We start from the raw sequence: 17,138 nt of genomic DNA on the forward strand, positions 1-17,138 counted from the left end.
CGGCTGCCGCCGCGGCAGCCGCCGCCGCCGCCCCAGCCGTGTGGCTGAAGACCTGCTCGCCCCCTCCGTTCTGCAGGTTCTGCATGTTGTTGAGATGCTTGTCGGACTGCATGTGAATGCTGAGGTTGCCTTTGGTAGTTGTGGAGTAGTTACACACCTCACAGCGGAAAGGCTTGTAACCACACGTGTAGCTCTCGCCTCGGGCCAGCCGAGGGTGGGGCTGCCCGCTCTTGCAGTAGACGCAGGAGCCCCCCGGCTCCGGGTGCTTCTCCTTCATGTGCGCCTCCAGCGTCTGCTGGTACTTGTAGTGCCAGTTGCACTTGGGGCACTTGAGTGTCTTGCACGAGTTGCGAGAATGCATCATAGTCATGTGGCCGCCCAGCGAGCGGGAGGAACCCAGGACCGTGTCGCATTTGGGGCACTCCACGCCACTCCCCGAGGGGCACTCCCCCACCCCAAGATCGCAGAGGGAGCCAGCATGCTGGTGATGGGGGACGAAGCCCCCATCGTCCCCCTCTGTGCTTTCATTTGGTTCTGGTGCTGTGGCATTGTCTTTATTGGCACTTTCATCAGCAAAGTCCAGCCTCCTGCCGCCCTCTGCCACGTTGGCCCTGACGCCCTCACCGTTAAAGCTTAAACGATTCCTCCTGTTCGCACCATCAAAGACAACAAAGGAAGAAGCGGAATTAGAACTAGTAGAAGCTGCGCCCCTCGACAGGGTCTGGAGCACAGTAGGCATTAAGGGGGAGTTAGAAATGCTTTGGTTTGAGAGAGCAAGGTCCTTTTTGCCGCCACTACCTGCTGCGGCCCCAGACTCCCCGGGGGGCCTGTCCTCCAGCTCCTCGTCCAACTCGCTTGGAAAGAGCCCTTTGCAGCCCTCGTCCTCGTCGTCCTCGTCGTCCTCGTCGTCGTCCTCGTCCTCCACCTCCTCCTCGTCCTCGTCCTCCTCCTCTTCGGCCTCCTCCTCGGCCGGCTCCGCCTTCTCGGAGAAGCAATCCGGATCGCCCACTTCTTGCTTCTCTCCTTCTGCTGCCCCAGAGTCCTTGCCCTCTGAGGATTTGGTAGGACTGGAGGCCAGAGGCCCCAGGGGGACTGAGGTAATGGGGGTCTTCAGGACCGAGCTGGTGAGCCCGCCAAGGTTCAAGAGGGCACCGGGGGTCAAGATACCAGCCTGGGGCTGCTCGGGGCCGGCGGCAGGGCCGGCTGGGAGAGCCTCCTCCCCTTCCATTCGAATGCCACTAAATTTACCATAAAAACTGTGTCCGGGGCCTATGAGGTTAGCGGTGGAAACTAAAGGGAGTTGAAAGTTTTTGTTTTTTGGTTCCAGAAAACTTACAAGGGGTTCCTTGTCTTTGCCGATCCCTTGGATGATAGCGGAGATGTTCTTATTGCTAAGAAGTTTCCGCTCATCTTCACTCAGGGTCATTCGATGGTCGTGCACCGCATGGGTCACAAACGAACGGACGTACCCGAAGGAGAGTTTGCACAAGAAACACATCAGGATGGGCTTCCTCTTGCCATAGAGCACGAAGCCATCAAATCTGGACAGGTCCACATTGTTGGGAACATCTTTGGATACGCAGGAGCTTTTGGCAGAGCCGTCACTGTTCAGGTAATCCTTGTTGCTTTTGTGTCGCACGTCAAACACGCGGAAGCTGTGCAGGACGGGGCTGAGCCCCGTCAGGGCTGAGGTATTCGGGAAAGCCTGGTCTGGGCCCTCAAACCATTTCCCGAAGGATGAGGCTATGTGGAAAGTGTTGATGATCTGTGGGTAGACGGGCGCAGCGCAGGAAGGGTCCCCCGGCTTGCCCGCCGAGGCGGGGAGAGAGTTCAGGAAGAGCGACGGGAGGGGCCCGCTGCTGCCCGCACCCACGCCCCCGCCCGGGGTCAGCTGGCTCAGGCTCTCGACGATGTACGCCGAGCCGTCCGGCTGGTACACGATCTCCCCGGCCAGGTTCTCCACGTCACTCTCCTCGTCCCCCTCCTCACTGCTGTCGCTCCCGCTCTCCTCTCTCAGGGGCGGCGGGGGGCGCGCGCCGGGGCAGTGATGCTCCATGTAGGTCTGGAGGCTGGCGAAGGAGGCCAAGCACTCGTTGCAGCTGACCTCCTTGCCGGCGGGCTCGGCGGCGGGCCCGGCCGGGGCGGTGCTCTCCGCGAGGCGCTCATTGAAGGGGGCCCTCAGGCCGTCCAGGGGCCCGTGGTTCTCGCTTGTGGACTGCTCCATGCTACTGGGTTTGTCGGGGAGGTGGGTGCTGTTGAGTTCAGTCCATTGCTGGTGCTGAGGGATACCGCACCCATTGTCCTTCCCCGAGACGACAGGCGAGTCACAGCCTTCCATGGTAAGGCCTGCGTGGAGCTTTCATTGCACCCAGTACGGATCGGACCTGAAGGGCGGAGGCAAGGGGGAGAGGAGGGAGAGAGGGGGAAGAGAGAGAGAAAGGCAAGAGGTTAGGAGGGCCGAGGCTAAGGTCCCACACAGAGCGCTCTAACAGGCTTCTGTCCACACCCACAACAGAGACCGCAGGGCAGCGGGGACCCCGGCCGTCGCCCCACCCCGTCGAGGCGCAGAGGGTGGGCGGCACCCCTGGGTGTCACGGCCAGGTTGCGTGGCAGGAGCGGGGCTGGAGGTGCGGGGAAAGGGGCATCAGGAGAATCCCTCTTCGTCTTCAGACTGTCGGCAGCTCCACCCCTGGAGACCGGTTCGAATCTGGGTTCTCTGCAAGCACAGCGTCAGAGTCGGGGGCGGGCGACGAGCCACAGGGGAGGAGGAGGACCGCGTCAACTCTCCAGGCCCCGCTGAGGACACAGAACAGCGACCCCGCCGCACGCAGATGGCAGCACGAAGCCACGCCAGCTGCCCGCACTGTCTGGGGGCCAGGGGGACGCCGGGGACGGACAGACAGGAGGAGGAAGACTTTGCAGCCCTCGAGGAAGGATCATGAACCTGGGAGGGGACACGCCATTTGATTTAGAGGCGTAGTTGTGCCGTTGCTCTTACTGACCCGATTTCTAGTTTGAGAAGTTCACGGAAAAGTGTTGAGGACGACAGGGCTCGAGGGCAAGCGTGCAGGCCTGGACAAGCTCCGCGAAGCCCCCAAAAGGGCCCACGGCTGCATTCATCCTCTCCGAGTCTGGGAAACATCGTCCCATTTTACAAGCAGTAAAACTGAGGGCCTAAATCTAAAAACGAGGCCAGTGCCATCCGGGCGCTGAGAAAGGCGGATCTCCCAATTCCCATCCCCTCCCTACGACCCACAGAAGACCCTTGCTTGTGACTCAGCTGGTTTCAGACTCAAAATATGTAGGTGCAAAACGTGAGCTTGATGTTTCTAAGAAGAACCGCCCAGACTCTCAACGGGGCTGACTCCCCCGCCAGCAGAGAGGATCTCGCCCTGTCTGGATGAGCCCGTTCACCACTGGCTGGGTGGTTTCTGCTATCAAGGATCTTCGCGGAGAGCCGAGATGGCAGCTGGGCTCCGCCAGCCCCCGTTCCACACCTGCCTCTTAGTTATTAGTCGCTACCCAAAGCAGCTGTCCTTCAGCCCTGGGGCTTTTCCGTTTCCGACTCCAAAGTGCCACTAAGCTGAATTTGCCCTCTGAGACCTCGCGTCCCTGGGGAGGGAGACATCAGATCACCCGCCACTGCTCTGCTCCTGTGGCAACGACATCACAGGAGTATTTCCTCCGTCCGGCCTCGCTCCAACAGGCAACTCAGCGCCTCGCAGGGCCCTGAGCATTCGCTGCAAATCCCAGGCCACCCTCCCGCCACACCTCCTTCCAGGAGAACACCTGGCTGCTTCTCCACCCATCATCTCATTCACACACAGTGGATGAAGGTTTTGGCTGGGTTTGGTCTCCCTCCCCACCAACCCCCATCTTCTCACTCTTTTTTCATTGCTTGATTCTCGACTGCACAGTGAGCCAATAGCTCCCCCTCGGGAAAAGACGGGGAAGGCAGGTTTACCAGAAGTCTCAGGAGAAACAACTTCCCGGAAGAACGTGTCACGTTTTGTTTAAAACACACAAACACACACTACCTCTCAGCATATAACCTCAAACTCCATTACAACAAGGTTCCATGTGCCTCAGAAAAGACATATTGACTTTAAACAAAGATAACCACACCAAACCAAACAGCAAATGCAATGAGACTTCCTCGCAAGGCTCAGCTGGGATACAGGTGAGAATCCAGGGTGGCTCTTCCTAAGGACGCACATAATTGGCTGGATGACATCTGATTGACAGCTCAGGCCAAAAAGGTTGGCAGGCCTGAAGGGGCGGGAGGGTTAACAGCCGGATCCTAAAATCAATGTCATAAATGCTTGGTAAGTTACAGGAACATGAGGGAAGGGGAGGCCACGATTGATAAAGGGGAACAGCTTTGATGCTTCACCAGGGACTTGTGTATCGACAGCAAAGCCAATCTCCTCTCCAGCCTGGACTGGGCTAAGAAACCTGCAAGCATTTACCAATTAATTGGTGGGCTCTTCTTGCTCTGCTCTCTTCTCTTCCTCCTCCACAAATCATCCAGCTGAGGGATCGGGACTTCTAAAAACTCACCTAACTTTGTTTTCTATTCCTCAGCAAAAGGTGTCAAGAAAAGATGAACTTATTGGCAAAGACAGAGGCGCCCGTCGTCGTGACGCTAGCCCCACGAGAGGGGACACACAGGGGACCACTCATTTGCAGGGGCAACAGCCCACTGAGATGCTGGTGGGAAAGAAGGATCCCACTCTGGACCTCAGGCACCAGTTCGGGGCTTCCTTTCAATGCTTGCTGGCCAGGGCAATCAGAAGCTCTTACAACTCTGCTAAGTCACGCGTGGTTCAGGGCCAGTAAGCTCACCAGTGAGCCTGTGAGAAAAGCAGACTCTCAGATCAGAATCTGCATTTTTAATACAAGTGCCCAGGGGATGTGCATTATTAAAGCTTGAGTGAGACACTCTCTATTTTACAACATCTTCACCAGACCACCGGCTCCTCCATGCCTGGGGCCTGCACTGCTAGGTAACCAGGCAGGGTCAGTCTTGGGCTCATCCACCAGTCCCTGGGAAGTGCAGGGATGGGGGTGGACAAGAGGGGACCAGACCACAGAGATGAAGAAATCTCTTAGCCCTGCCCCATCCTTCAGCTCCAGGACCTCAGGCCCTCTACCACTCTCCTGCCCGGCCGGCAGCTCCTTTCACTCTGTTTATCAGCCAGTCAATAAGAAAAAGATAGTTCTTACTTAAGGAGGCAGAAGTCAACTCAGCAGGTCGATCGGCACTCTGTCTGTAAACACGGTTTCCCGTAAAATCAATGATCTTCAGTTACGGACGGCAGCCTGGGAATCCAGCAGGTCCCGGTGCTCTCACAGCCCCCGTACGTACGGCTCTGCCCCCACCCACCGCCTCCTCCAGTACCTCCAGGGCCAGCACACACAGCACAAACCCGCAACCCCTCCTGCAGCCTGCTTCCCTCCAGCCATTTACACCCCAAAATCCCCTTTAAACACAGATGTGCTCTACTCATGACCACCAGTGTTGTACTCAGCAAGGGTTTGTGTGTGTGTGTGTGTGTGTGGTTTTAAGAATTCGGTTAGATTTCAGTTGAGCACACCTCTCCAGTAAGAGAGTTAAAGGGAAGGTACGGGAGGGATCTAGCCTCGCACTCTGCTGAGCGCCTCCCTCTGCCCTGTGAGAAGTCATCTTGCACAGAAAAGTTCTAACATCTTCATCGAGAGCCCCCTGCTCTTGCTTCTCTCACAAGTTATAGCTTCCTTGGAACCTACCTGTAAAGCCCCTGCAACTTTGCCAATATCGGTCTTTATTTTTCAAAGATGGTTTAAAATTATAAAACTCCACCCTGTTATCCTGGGCACCACCCCCCACCCCCACCTCCCTCTTTCAACTGAGAAGATGTGATGTGACAGCTTTATCCCATTCCCTTAAGGAGACAGAACTGGGCTCCACGCAACAGTTACAGGGAAGCTGGGGTGGGAGGTGCAGTTACTTGGAAGGGGAGGGGGCTCCACTGATGAGCCAGCTCCTGGAGAATTAAACATGAACGGTCGCACTCTGTAATTTTAAATTGTTAATTAGCACAGGGTTAATTAGGCGGTCCTTTCACAAGAAGCAGTTTGGCAGAAAACCAAGAAAGGAAACAAAGGGGAAGAAAAAAACAAAGAGAGAGCAGAGACATCGAGAAACTGTTGCCCGGCCCCCCACCCCCGCGGCGTGAATAACCCATGCAGCATCGCCAGAGAGAAGTAAACCGGAGGGCTCCCGGGGACTCCCCGGTCTGCTGGAGGGGGATTCGATGAGCACCGCGATTTGGCAAGTGGGTATCAAAAGCCTCAAAAATGCACATGCCCTTTGACTCAGCAATTCCCCCATTCCAGGAAACAATCCAAGATATAAACAGAGATATAAGATCATTCATCACAATGTTCATAACAGAAAAAAAAAAAAGATGGAAATAATCTGGCGAAACAAGGTACTCTAAAACAGTGCATAGCATTCCATAGGATGTTAAAAAATAGCATTTTTAAAAGAAACTAGTTACGGGCGTGGGAAAATGATCACACAGGATGCTGAGTGAACAAAGCCTATATAGGTCTGCATATAGAAATACATGAGATTTATATCAAAAAATTTTACAACGGTAATTGCTAGGGGATGAGGTTATGGGCCACTTCATTTCCTCCTTCGCGCCTTTATTTCCCAAGGCTTTTTAAAATGAAAATCATCTTAAGGGAAGTCATCACTTCCTGTGTGTGGCATCATGGTAAGGCCTGTGGGTTCAACGCCACCTCAATGCTCATAACATTCCATGAGATGGGTGCTATTTTTTTTTTTAATTTTTTTTTTTTTTTTGATGTGGACCATTGTTAGTCTTTATGGAATCTGTTACAATATTGCTTCATGTTTTATGTTTTGCCTTTTTGGCTGTGAGGCATGTGGGATCTTAGCTCCCCGACCAGAGATTGAACCTGCACCGCCTGCATTGGAAAGCGAAGTCTTAACCACTGGACCGCCAGAGAAGTCCTGAGTGAGATGGTTGCTACTTTTATCCCCATCTTGAAGAAGGGAAAACTGAGGTTGCTCAAGTTATGCAGCCTAAATGACAAAGCCGTAGTCTGGCTGTGGAGTCTGTGTCCTTTGCCACTCTACTATGTTTTGCTGTAGTGTCTGTTTCTTAAGGAGAACTTCAGAACATCTGACATTCACATTCAATCTTTAGGTACCAGGGGCCTGTTCTAAGATCACGGGCTATCAGGACTGCTATGTAATGGAACACTGCCAGGTCGTACACATGCCCTTTTTTTTTTTTTTTTTTTTTGGGGGGGGCTATTTTTTTTTTTTTTTTGCTTGGGAGCGGCGGGGGAGAAGAGCTCAAAATGGACCCCCTTACTTGGATCTTCATACAGGAGAGAAGGGAATAAAAGTTCTTTGCTGTTGCAAAGAACTGTATGGTAGGCCCACTATCCTGACTTCTTCTAAGAAAACAAAAAAGGCAGACTCCAGAAACTATAAATCTAGAAATGTACTCATTCATTCATACATTAACTGAACGTTTACTACACACCTATTATGTGCCTGATGCTACAGAATCAACAGTAGACAGGTCTCAGCTTACATTCTTGTGGGGGAAAGACTGCAAACAAATAAATACGATGTTAAATGTGAACAAGCACTCAGAAGTAATATAAAACTAGAGAAGGGGAAGGAGTGATGTGTATCATCATTTTGGATAAAGTAAATATAAATATATATATTAAATTTAAAAGGATATGTTATAGATTATATACTGCAAGCTCCTCACAGTTTGAGAACAGAGTCGACAGTTGCTGAACAGCATCTGGGGAGAAAAAAGTCCTGAGGAATTAGCAATTAGCTGTAGGTTCAGTAAGAAAATTCACAGAAAATACACTGAAAAGCAGCTTCGCTTAGATTCAATGATCTGAGAAATGCAGTAGAGGGTACTTTTTGATTTTAATAACGTATCCCAAAGTTTATCATTTCTTTGTATCTTGGGTAGCAAAATGTCTTATAAAGTCTGCCTGATTTTAAAGCTGGAGGATGCCGTTACCTAAAGTACCCACTACGAGAATTCCCTGGTAGTCCAGTGGCTAAGACTCTGCGCTCCCACTACAGGGGGCACGAGGTTCGATCCCTGGTTGGGGTAAGATGCTGCATGCCACGCAGCATGTGTGGGGGGAGGATATACAGTACCCACTCAAAGGTCAATGTGCCCGGGGACATGCCTTAATTCCTGCCTTATCCGCGGTTCCCTTCACTTAAATCAACAACCTGGTTGCCTTCACTTAAATCAACAACCAGGGAATCCCTGGTTCCCTTCACTTAAATCAGCAGACGAGACCAAGCACATACACCAATTTGCAAAGTAAATAAGGTCGAGAGGACTAACTAATATGGTAATTAGTGGAATCAGGACTTAAAAAAAAAAAATCTCGATAAGTTGGAACACCGGGCTGAAACGAACAAGATGAAATTTTGAAAGGATAAATAGGAAGCCTTGTATTTCAGTTCAGGCAAGCAGTAAAACCCACAGAGAATGGAAGAGACTTGGATTAACAGTAGTTCATGCAAAGAAACCCTGGAGGTGTTGCTTCACTACAAATTCAGTGGCAGCCCAAAGCTGGCATGGTGACCAAAGACATAAATGTGGCCTCTGGGCTACAGGGGGTACCTCTACCTGTTCAAACTCAGCAGGATCACAGCGCTATCATTTTCTCTGCCTGCATGAAGAATGTTATGAGCCACGTGGGGAAATCTCGTTAAGAGGGGTACTGACAACTGAATGGCTTGACCACGATCAGCTCAAGAGCAAAGAAAAGAGAGGTCCCCATTGCAGGGCAAGAGAACTATCCTAAGCCACGCGAAGGCCCGCCTGCCACGGACACTGAGGATCAGTTCCGAGTCTTCTACTTAGCTTCAGGGTTCAACTAGGAGTAATGAGGGGGAATTTATAAAAAATTAAGAGTTCAACTCAATATAAATGAAAATCCTTCTCTAGATTATCAAAGCTCCCAAATGGAATGTTGACTCTGGTTTCATGAATGGAGAAAAAAGACATTTTGCTATGGCCTGAGGTTCCATCAGGCAGCCTCTTGGGTCCTTTGAAATGCGAAGATTCTATTCATTCCTCGTGATCCATCAGGTTGCTCAGTCAGCTTTATCAGCTTTAACCTCCTCCTCTGCGATCCCATAGTGTTTTGCACATGGCGACACATTGCAACTCTGGGGTTATCGCACTGCTGTAATTATATGTTGACTGGTCTGTTTCTGCCACTAGGCTGAAAGCAGCTTGAGAGTTGGTTCCACGTCTCATTCATCTCTGTAATGTCCACATCCAAGACGTAATAGATGCTTAAAAAAACCATGGGGAAAATTAAGGCATTAGGAGAAATGATAACACTTTGAGAGGAAAAAAAAAAAAAAAAGATGATCCCTGTACACATTCTTTCTTTTCCTCTTAGTTGGAGAAGTGTGTGGTGTAACCATTCTCCTCTAAATAGAACCAGGTCTCCTTGTAGAACTGGCTGGTTCTTGGGCTGGGGCAGGGAGAGTGCAGGATGAGCATGGAGCATCTTTCTGAGCCAGAGCATAAGGAAGTGCTCTAAGAATGAAGACAGTGGGACCAAAGAACCCAGGAGCAGGTTGCAGGGGCTCTCACTGCCTGAACCTGGGACAATCTGAGCAAGAAAGTTACATGAGGGTAAAGAACTATAACCCAATATATAACATAAGAATCCATGATTCCATACTTTTATAAATTAAAAAAAAGAAGTGGGAGAAGGGAGAGTTCTTGCTTAGGGTGGAAATCCAACTAACAAATGCAGAGGGAATTACGGATTTAGAAAAACACCATTCGGTAACCATCATCATAATAACCCATTCAGGAAAGAATCAGTGGATACTAAAACTGGTGGATGAAAGTTTGAGTAGTTACAGAATATTTACACAGTCTCAAAGTATCTCCCCACAAGACACTTATTAACTACAGAAGAAGAAACTGTATCTTTACAGGGGAGAAACCTGGCAGACATCACCTTCCTTCACCATGTGATCAAAGCTAGGATCACCAGGAATGAGACAAATAGCCATCCTGTGCCTCCTGAGAGGATACACTGAGAAGAACACGACACCCCTTCCCTGACATGCCTGCCAAAAATGCAAAACCTGAGTCTAATCATGGAGGGAGCATCAGGCAAATCCAAACTGGGGACAGTCTACAAAATGTCCTACGCTCCTACTGAGCCCACGTGCCACAACTACTGAAGCCCGCGTGCCTAGAGCCCGTGCTCCGCAACAAGGGAAGTCAACGCAATGAGAAGCACGAAGAGTAGCCCCCGCTCGCCACAACTAGAGAAAGCCCGCGCGCAGCACCAAAGACCCAATGCAGCCATAAATAAATAAATAAATAAAAATAGATCTATTCAAAAAACATGTCCTAGGCTCTTCAGAAATGTCAGTCAGGAGGCAGAAAGACAGATTAAAGGGGACTAAAGAGACGTGACCAATGAACATTAACAAAGAATCTGGGTTCTCTCTCCCTATAAAGGGTACAATTGGGACAACGTGCAAAATCTGATAAGGATCTGTAGATTGGGTGATAGTAGTAGATGAATGTTCATCTCCTAATTTTGATAACTGCAGTATGGTTATATAAGAGAATTTCTTTGTTTTTAAGACATAGACACTGATACATTTAGAGGTAAAGGGGCATGATGTCTTGATTTTCAAACTGCTTAGAAAAAAAAGTGTGAAAGTGTGTGTCTGTACAGACCTGCATAAATACAAACATACAAACAGAACTTAGAAAATGCTAACTTGGGTGGAGGGGGGGTCTGGAGGAAAGGCATGTTAGAATTCTTTGTCCTATTATAACAACTTTCTTGTACATCTGAAATTATATCAAAAGAAAAAGAAAAAAGAAATTGTCCAGTGCAGGAATACGACATGTTGAACCTCCCAAAATACCCATGAACAGCCAACCCAGCCTGATTCCCTACCCTTATCTTCATTTGAAATCCATTCCTGGCACAGCTTCATGAAAAGAGGGAGGCTGCGAGGCTGGACAGGGAGGTGCAGACAGACAGACAGAGAAAACTGGTCTTCCCTTCCTTCAGCCGAGAGGTCCTAGATAGAGCCCCCTGGTTGGAGGAGACAAACGGCCACTCTAAGCCAGGCGGAATTTCAAGTAACACACACTGTAAGATATTTACTAAGACACCCATGATCCTGATTCAGGACAGATTTCCCTAACTTGGTGAAAAGCAATTCTAAATATAATGGCAGGGGCAGCCACCACAGAAAAGAACCCCAGCAACCTACAGAGGGTGGGCTTTGCTTAACCTAGACTAAAACACATTAGCGAAATACACAACAATGAATAAACTATCCCCTTAGCCTCAAAAAAAAAAAAAAAATTTCTGAGATAAGCAGAAACCTCATTCAAGGGGCAAAGAAATAATACCCTCATCTGTTTAGCTTGGAAGCCACTGAAGAACCACATCCAATTCCATTCTGTGCTTTATACAATAACTGTTATTTGTATATTGCTGCTGCGTATAAGTCAGTAAGTGTTAAACCATAAATAGGTGAGATTCCATCCTCTTGGTAGCAATTTCCCAGTAGCCTTAAGAATTATTCTGTTACTATGGTGAGGTCAGAAAACACACACATGCTGGAACAGGTCTCTTGTGTTGCAGGAAGACCATTGCCCGGAAGGCCCAGAGAATTGTCCAGGCCCTGGGCTTCATGTTTGCTAGTAAGTGCATCTGTGCTCTTTCCAGCGTGAACATAAATCAGCCTGGAAGTGAAAACTGCTAGCTCAGTCCAGTCTGCAGGGAATCCACAACTACCGTGATTATTCTGGCTCCAGTGGACTCGTGGAGGGGAAGAGGAGGGAGTTGTGAGATCATAAGCAGAGCCAGGTCTAGGAGCCCAGGCTGTGGGTGCTGGGAGAGATGAGCTGGTATTTAGGGGAAGAGAATTTGTTACTATACACGTGGACACACTCACAGTTCAAAAACAACCAAACCCATGAATACAGTAATTAAAAAGTGAAATGACTCAGCTATTACTTAATTCTCTGCATTTTTCTTAAAAAAAAAAAAAAAAAAAAAAAAAAAAATTTGGGGCAGTTTAACCAGCTATCCCAACACTTAGGTACTTACTTCAGTGTCTACTCTGAGACCTCTCTACCATATCCTGAGGACTACAGGCCAGCATCCTTTGTCCATCTTTGGCCTGAATGGTTCTCTCCTGACCTGGATTTATGCATCATAACACATGGATCACCCCCCCCAGATGTGAAGCAGCCCCTCCTTCCATCAAATGCAGCCCCTTTAGCTTCCCTCTTGCATCAACTGCCCCTAAAAAAAAAAAAAAAAAAAAAAAAAGGATTTGGGGCAGTTTAACCAGCTATCCCAACACTTAGGTACTTACTTCAGTGTCTACTCTGAGACCTCTCTACCATATCCTGAGGACTACAGGCCAGCATCCTTTGTCCATCTTTGGCCTGAATGGTTCTCTCCTGACCTGGATTTATGCATCATAACACATGGATCACCCCCCCCAGATGTGAAGCAGCCCCTCCTTCCATCAAATGCAGCCCCTTTAGCTTCCCTCTTGCATCAACTGCCCCTCCTACCTGACAGGTGTGTACCTCAGCCCCTCCATCCTCGCCCATCCCTCAGTGCTTTCCCCGCTGAACTGGATACCTTCCCCCACTGAGTGTACTAACTTCAGTGCCTTCTTTTGCCAGCACCCAAAACTTTTCATCTCTGATTTCCTAAAAATCCCTCTTAAAAGATCCCATTTCTGATCTCTCTGTTTTTCCTACTGGGCTGTGGAGCAAAAGCTAGGAAATGATGTAAAATGTACCATCTGGCCCGTTACAGTTTCATTCTGGCATCTCATGATGTTAGACTTATTTTAAATAATTTCTTCTTACTAAAGGAGTATGAACTCGGTATTTTAAAAATTGGGGGGTATGTGCAGAAAAGCTCAATAGCTGAAATAAAAATCACCTATAATCCCACCAGCCAGAGAGCCACTGGGAGGTAGAAAATTTTTAGGTTTTTTCTTCTATGTATCGATAGTTAACACATCTTTACCAACCTCAGATCACACTGCTCCTTAAGTAGACTGCCCCTCTAACTTAATTTAGGCATTAAACCGTTCCCATGTCATGAAACATTCTTCGTAAGTTAGAATTAATGGGTGCATACATACTGCACCCTATGGACATAGCATAGTGTCACTAAGCTCTATCTGGACATTTAGGCAATCCCTAGCATTTTGCTGTTAACACTGCAATAGACTCATAAATCTTTGTGCATATATAATAACACAATAATAAAAATAAGTAGCAGCTCTATTACTACTCTCTCAGTACGGCCAGGCATGGTTCTAAGCACTTTTTAAATAGACATCATTTCATTTGATCCTTTCAACAGCCCACTTTACAGATGAGGAAATTGAGGGTTAGAGGGTTAAATACCTTATACAAGTCACATAGTAGCTAAGTCAGCCTTTGAAAGCAGGTAAGCCTTCCTTCCTACTTTAAAACCTAGGCTTCCACCCATAACATTCCATCTCTATTTCCTTAGGACGCATTTCTGGAAGTGTAACTGCTGGCTCAAAAGCTAGGAATATTTCAGGCTCCCCAGCATAGGCCAAATGTCCCTCTAGGAAAGCCTTTCCAACTCATGCTCATTGGCACACGAGCCTCAATTTTCCTGCACCCTCATCAATAGTGGGTATTATTTTGTTAAAAAAAAATGTAAATTTGGCAGGCAAGAAACGGCATCTCATTTTAACATACATTTTTTGCTAGTAAGAGAGAACCCATCTGCAGATACTTACTGGCAATTTCTATTTCTTTTGTTAATTGCCTGTTACTTCTGCGGCAGGGGTGTGTTGCCCTTTCCATGATGGTTAATAAGAGGGCTTCATAGGGTTGGTTTTACTGGCCAACCCTCCCACTTGACTGGCCACCGTATTCCACTCCCGCATGAGCTCCTGAATGGAAGCCTGACCACTCACACCGCCAGGCACACAATGCTGCTCCGTCCTTCCCTTGGATCTCACCTCCTTTAAGCGAGTGGACTGTGCCCGCGGCTTCACTTCCCTGACTCTAATCTTCTAAAGCCAGCTCTGTGTGCGTAGCGGGAGCTAGACCGCCTCACATCAACAGTTCTCAAGCTCTGCTGTGCAGTGCACCCGACCACAGAGCTGAGCGAAGATACCCACAGACACCAGGCCCCACCCCAGAATACAGGCTCAGGCTCTCTGGAGGGGGCGCTGGACACTGCTTCGGGGGCTCAGAAGGCCCCATGCCTCCAAGATTCAGCCCTCTCTCCGAGGTCACCAATGCCCTTCTTGGGGTAACCAAAAGTTGCTCCGCTTTTCCTCTCATACTCTTCAATCTCCCCTGCATTCAAAACTGCTGACTGTCCCCTTGAAGTCTCCCCCTTGCACTCCTCTGACATGGTTTTCTGGCTCTCCTCCTACCTCTCCAACCTCTACCCTGCCTTCAGCCCTCCATGGATGCACTTTTCCAGTTATTCGATAAAATTCCCTATTACATTAACGCACAGAAGTCTCTCCTCTCTGTTCTATAGTATTTAACCACCGTCACTCTTTCTTCCCCCTTGGCTCTCTGTTCTTATCTCTGTACCTCAACTACCTTAACGACTTCTGTGGTTTCAATTACTGAAATTATGAGTTGACTCCCAAAACAAAAATTTCCATTCCTGACTTATCGCTTGAATATGCATCTCATACTTTCCGCAGACCGCAAGATGTCTGCAAGCGGCTAGCCTTCCATCACTCCACACTCAGTGCGGCTCGACATGTCCAAGTGGAACTGCCCCTCACTGAACGCCCTGGGCTCCCCAGATGGAACTCTCGGTACCATCTCTGATTCCAGAAAACAGAAAGGGAAGATCACTCTAGCCTCCCCGCTGTCATATTCGCCCAGTGCCTGTCCCATGCAAGAGACAGCTGATGCGCATATTCAAACCGATGCTCTTCAGACTGGTCTTAAAACACTCTACAATCGACCACCACACTATTAATCAGTCAGCTCTCTCACTTCCCCGACAGCACCGTCTCCTCCCCATCATCACATTCTTGCCTCTGTTTCTGCAGCCCCAGGCCCCGTGGACGTTCTCTCTCTTCCTCAACGTTTATCCAAACCTCGGACGTCCTTTACGAAGCACAAGCTCCAGTTCCACGGAGGCAATAAACTCCCCTCCTGTCACTCAAACCCACGAAACTCTCTCCTCTCTGAACTCCGACAGTAATGACCACCACACTGACACTAAAACATGCCCTCCTTGCTTCAGCTTGGTTACTTTTATCTCTACAAATGGACGATAAGCTGCTTGAAGGCAAACAACTGCTTATAATTCTGTTCACCTCCTAGCCCAGCGCTAAGCATGTAGGATGGATAAAACACTTGATGGAGTTTTAACTTAATTAAAACATGATTAGCTTGATTAGAAAGAGCACTCTCTCTTTCGAGGATACATCTTAAATAACAACAGTGGGAGCGTGTTGATCTGAACGTTACATGTAATTGATCACCGAAGACCCATTCATCCTAATTCTGAGGCTCAGGTACGACACCTGAGTATCTCAGTATTTTGTGATTTATTATTTCCTATTCCAAATATCCGAAAGCTCTGAAGTCATTCCAGCCACCTTAAATAGACAGTCAACGAAACAGAAATCCAAGAAGCCAAGCAAGTCCCTAAATGTGCTTCTGGGTTTCAAGGGGAGAGTGAGGGGAATCAGGTATGGACAAGGCTTCTGCCTCATGGAAAGAGCTATCAGCGCTAGGCTCACTACGGTAGGAGGTTCTTATCAAGTAGCTCTTGGTCAGCGGAACATTTAATTTGAATAGCAGGAGAGACTGCGGGGGTTCAAGCTGCACAGACCCAAGAGAAACTCAGTTGAGCAGATTCTTTGTTTGCACTTGCTATTTCCAGGATGCAGGTAGCAGCAGCCACGGGCCTTAAGCTTTCTTTTGTATAGATCTGATCTAGGCGAGAACAAATGAATAACCTGTTAGCTGCTTTTCTCTGGTCCTCTGGCAGCACCTGGGAAACCCCATCCAACCTTCCCGGATAGAGGAACTCCTGCTCTCCGCCAACTCTGCCACCTGTCGTTCAGGGATGATCGGGAAGCTTGGGAAGTGTGAGGGGAGAGGTGGCCTTGGGGAAGGACAGTCTCCCTCAGCGCGCATCTCCAAAATGACTCTCTGAAAAAGGAGTGTGTTTTCCTCCCAGCCGGAAGAACGCCACATGGCAGGCTCGCCATCAGCAGCGCACTCTGGCACAAGGCTCCGGAGTTGGCACCATGACAACACAAACAAGGGTTGCCCTTCGAAGGCAATTAATGGGGCAACACACACACACACACACACACACACACACACAGCCTCTCACCAGTGCAGGCACAGCGAGGTCTTCAGATCTTCCCTGGCTCGTTAGCATAAACAGCTTTTCAAGCAGCAGGGAGCAACAGGCACCACTCAATAAAGCGGGAATGGAGGCTGTGCAGCCCAGTCGTTGGCAAGTGCACCAAGGGGGATGGAGAGCCAGCGCGTGGGGTCTTCCCCAGGCCCCAGGAAGGGGGCGCCTTGGCTGACACCTTGTAGGTGCTGTGCAGCCAGCATCTCCCTAGCTCCCTAGTTGGAAAGTACACTGCAGATGGCAATTCCATCACAGAACTTCCCCCTCAACAGCTTCATTTTACTCAACTGAAGGTCTGAGAAGCACACTTCCTATTGGGTAGTCCTTAAATCCTAGAGGCCTAAGGAGTCATTTTACGTTTCAGTTCCCTTCCTCATGGCAAAGTGGAATAGTAGTCATGGTGACCTTGGAGGACTTCAAGACGGACTAAAGAGGGTACAGATCCTGTTCGCCCTCTGAGTGTGTTTGAAGGACTTCCAAATTCCAAAGCTTAAAAAGCCAACTAGGTGTTGGGTGGGTGGGTGTGCGGGTTGCAGGTGTGCCAGGAGTGAAACTTAATTACGTGTCCTACTCTTCACAGTCCCTTCTCCATCCTGCGTGGCAACTAGGAAGCCAATTCTTTGCACTGTTACTTTTTTTTTTTTTTT

General features: G+C 49.0%; 1 protein-coding gene across 1 annotated transcript in view; it reads right to left on the reverse strand.

Annotated features, from left to right (window-relative positions):
* ZFHX3 (zinc finger homeobox 3) overlaps window positions 1-2,338 on the reverse strand; it is a 170,691-nt gene extending 168,353 nt beyond the window's left edge. Inside the window, exon 1 of the mRNA XM_007462992.1 lies at window positions 3-2,338. Coding sequence (XP_007463054.1) covers window positions 3-2,338 — 2,336 coding nt within the window. The remainder of the gene's footprint in view (window positions 1-2) is intronic.
* Between the last annotated feature and the right edge of the window lie 14,800 nt (window positions 2,339-17,138).

The sequence above is a fragment of the Lipotes vexillifer genome, unplaced genomic scaffold, assembly GCF_000442215.2.
Source record: "Lipotes vexillifer unplaced genomic scaffold, Lipotes_vexillifer_v1.1 scaffold70, whole genome shotgun sequence".
NCBI lineage: Eukaryota > Metazoa > Chordata > Mammalia > Artiodactyla > Lipotidae > Lipotes > Lipotes vexillifer.